The sequence below is a fragment of the Octodon degus genome, unplaced genomic scaffold (assembly GCF_000260255.1).
Source record: "Octodon degus isolate 3935 unplaced genomic scaffold, OctDeg1.0 scaffold00072, whole genome shotgun sequence".
Classification (NCBI taxonomy): domain Eukaryota; kingdom Metazoa; phylum Chordata; class Mammalia; order Rodentia; family Octodontidae; genus Octodon; species Octodon degus.
Window position 1 is genome coordinate 218,038 of NW_004524648.1, and position 4,077 is coordinate 222,114.

General features: G+C 37.2%; 1 protein-coding gene across 1 annotated transcript; it reads left to right on the forward strand.

Moving 5' to 3' along the window:
* Positions 1 to 743: 743 nt before the first annotated feature.
* Positions 744 to 1,691, forward strand: LOC101563138 (olfactory receptor 1A1). The gene has a single exon (XM_004635467.1). It carries the CDS (start codon positions 744 to 746, stop codon positions 1,689 to 1,691), a length of 948 nt encoding a protein of 315 aa, XP_004635524.1.
* The last annotated feature ends 2,386 nt before the right edge of the window (positions 1,692 to 4,077 follow it).

A 4,077-nucleotide genomic window follows, 5' to 3' on the forward strand; every position in this document is an offset into this window, starting at 1 on the left:
GAAATATATATATGAGTTTGCCAAAAAAAAAAAAAGATAAAACTATAAAAGAGAGTGATGAAGATCTGTCTTGAACAGAGAACACCTGGGAGAAAACTCACTGAGGTTATTGTGGTATCTAAATCCAGGGAATATTGTGATTTACAACTTTCTAGTGCCATTGTAGACAGCTATTTTCTCCTGGATTCTGGAACCACTGTGTTTTCTCAATAAAAAAAACTCCTAATTCTACTAACAAACCCTTCTTACTACGGTACTTTCTCAAAGACTTCAAAATGAAGTCTTATCATCTATAATGAAATTAGTGTGTAATTCTAGTTTCTCTATTAAAATATACAGTCCTTAAGAGTAGACACTCTGACTCATATGTTGAATAAGTATTTATGTAAAAGAGTCATTATTTCTCCTGTAAAAGCTAACAAAAAGTCTATCTAGACTGTGGAATATGGAATTTGAGATTATTAAATCCTAGGTGTTATGTGACAGGACTGGTTGGGAGGATAAGACCCATATATTACATTACATTACATTACATTGCATTACATTACACTAAATTACATATAAGTGTCCAGTCTCATTCACTAATAGAGATTTTGACCCACTGTACTAGTTATCTCTAGATATCATAAGCTCAGATGTTCAGAAAGGAGATCACTTGAGTCAAAGGTGAATATGCGAGATCATTACACATAGTAACTGCACTAATGATGCTCAATTCCCTTGTCCTTCATGTTGAAGAAGCCATGAGAGAAGAAAATCAGTCTTCTAGTTTGGATTTCATCCTCCTGGGAGTTACTGGCCAGCAGGAACAGGAAGATTTCTTCTTTACTCTCTTCTTCTTCATTTACCCTATCACACTGATTGGAAATATGCTCATCATCATGGCCATCTGTTATAACACTCACCTACACAACCCCATGTACTTTTTCCTTGCCAATCTCTCCCTTGTTGACATTTTTTTCTCATCTGTAACAATCCCCAAGACACTGGTTAACCATCTTCTGGGTAGTAAAACCATATCCTTTGAGGGATGCCTCACACAGATGTTTTTCATGATAGCCTTGGGTAACACAGATAGCTACATCTTAGCTGCAATGGCCTATGACCGAGCCATGGCCATCAGCCGTCCACTTCATTATGCAACAATCATGAGCCCACGGTCCTGTGTCCTGCTGGTTGTTGGATCTTGGGTGGTTGGAAATGCCAATGCCCTTCCCCACACTCTATTCACAGCCAATCTGTCCTTCTGTGGCAACAAAGAAGTGGCCAACTTCTACTGTGACATTACCCCCTTGCTCCAGCTGTCCTGTTCTGATATCCACTTTAACGTGAAGATGATGTACCTAGGAGTTGGTGTTTTCTCTGTGCCATTGCTGTGCATTATTATCTCCTATGTCCGTGTTGTTTTCACAGTCTTACGTGTTCCATCCACTAAGGGCATAAGCAAAGCCATCTCCACCTGTGGCTCTCACCTTATAGTTGTTTCTTTGTATTATGGGACAGTTATGGGCATGTATTTCCGACCTCTAACAAGTTATAGCTTAAAGGATGCAGTGATAACTGTGATGTACATGGCTGTGACACCCATGTTAAATCCTTTCATCTATAGTCTCAGAAATAAGGACATGAAAGCTGCTTTGGCAAAGCTGTTCCACAATAGAAGCTTCTTAGAGAAGAAACAAAAGAGATAAGCACTCTACCAAACTTACTAAAAGAAAGAGAAAGGACACTCACATTAATGGGACTAGAAATGAAAATGGAGAAATCACAATAGAAGATAGTAATTACTATTAAAAAATTGTATTCCAACAAGTTGGAGAAGCTTGAGGAAATGGGCAGAATCCTAAATGCATAGGAACTACCAAAAGTATGCAAAAGTTCCAAACAATTCAATAACAAACAAGGAAATTGAGACAGTGACAAAAGAACCACATGCTAAGAAAAGAATATAGCAGAATGTGGTAGATTTTCTGCTATAGTCTACAAGAACTTCAAGAACATTATTATTCCAGTATTCCCCAATTTACCAATGAAATTGAAAGAGAAGGAATGCTTCCAAACTGATTTCTAAAATCCAGCATCACTCTGATTCCAAAACCAGAAAAAGACCTAACTAAAAAGAAAACTACAGATCAGTCTCCTTAATAAATAGATATCAAAATTCTCAGTAAAATTTTGGCAAATAGAATGCAACAAATTGTCAAGAGGATCACATGTCATGATCAAGCAAATTTCATCCTACAGATACAAGGGTGCTTCAACACACATAAAATAATAAATGTAATTCACCACATAAACAGAAGCAATAACAAAAAACACATAATCATGTCTAGAGATGCATAAAGAGCTTTTGATAAAATCAGACACCAATTCATGATAAATACTTGAAGAAAATATGTTGTTGTAGTTTTGTTTGTTTGCTTTCTTTCTTTTTTTTTTTTTTGTCTTTTTTTTTGTAGTACCAGGGATTGAACTCAGGACCTTGTGCTTGCCAGGCAAGTGCTTATTCTACTGAGCTATCTCCCCAGCCCTAAAAATATGTTAAATGGGGGTAGACTGAAAGCCTTCCCTCTAAAATGAGGAACAAGGCAAGGTTGCCAACTATCATCACTTCTGATTAACACACTACCTGAAACATTAGGCACCGCAATCAGGAAAGAGAAAGAGACACATACAAGAAAGAAAGAATTCCAATCACCATTATTTGGACATGGCATGATCCTTTATGTAGAACACTCATAAGACTCTGCCAAAAGACTCCTACATTTAATAATCAAAATTAGCAAAGAAGGAACACACAAAGTCAGCATTAAAAATCAGTGGTGCTCTTGTACACCAATAATAAACTCACTGAGAAGAAAATTAGGAAAACAATACCATTCATAACATCATCAAGATGTTAAATTAAATACCTGGTAATTAACCTAACCAAAGAACTGAAAGACCTCTACAAAGAAAACTACCATATTCTGAAAAAGGAGATTCAAATGGATGTCAGATGATTGCTGTCTTCAATATAATAGCTCAGAATACAGGCATAAGCATAAGAACCATCAAAGTAAAAATTTTAAGCATTATGCCATTCAATAGGCTCCTGCCTCCCATGCACTTTCCATCAAATTTCTTCTGCCTTACATAAACAGTTGCTTTTAATTCATAAACAGATTCAACAAATTGTCAAACAATGTTCAAAAAAGTTGAAATCAACTCTAGAATGAAATCAACTGTTTCTTGCCGTCTAGGTCCATGATATAGCCAGACAGCGTGGTTTTTACCTGTTTGAATTGTCTTTATGATGCTGTAGTTCCATCCCTCATAATATTTAAAAAGTTAATAGTATATATTGCCAAGTGCAGTCTATTATGAGGTGTGAATTTTGTAGGGAAGAATTCCTCCTTTTGTTTTTGTAGTTGAACTTTGAGCATATGGTCAGCACACTCAAGAATTTCCTGACCTTGAGGATTATTAGCAGTTCCTATGGTAAGGGAAATATGAAAAGACTCACAAGATGTTTGCAAGGCAGTACTTGTATAAACCAGGCCATTGTCAGTTTCAAGTGTCGACGGGCAGCCAAGAGTACTAAACATGACCGGAAATGGGCAGTGACATGTTTAGCTGCTTCACCAGTGCAGGCAGTAGCAAAAGTAAATCCTGAGTAAGTATCCCCTGCAACACAGACCCAGTGTAGAGAGCCATGCTCAGGAATGTGATATCCATTTGCCAGAGATGATAGGGTGCAACCCTCAGGGATTAACCTCCCCAGGGAGTGAAGGAAGATGTGTTACATGAAGAACATTGTTTAACAATTTATTGAGCCTGTTTCTAAATTAAAAGGAACTGTTTACATAAGGCAGAAGCGATTTGATGGAAGGCGGTATGGGAGGCAGAAGCCTATTGAATGTCATTTGAGAGAACACCAGTGACAGTAGCCAAAATCTCTCTATTGTACCATTTCCCTCAGTGAGAGGTCCCAGGAACTGGGAATGAGAACCTAAATGACCAAAAAGAGGAGTCAAATTGGTCATGGTTAAATTGTAAATTGGAAAGTGCAAAATAAATGAAAAAGATCTTTCTGAC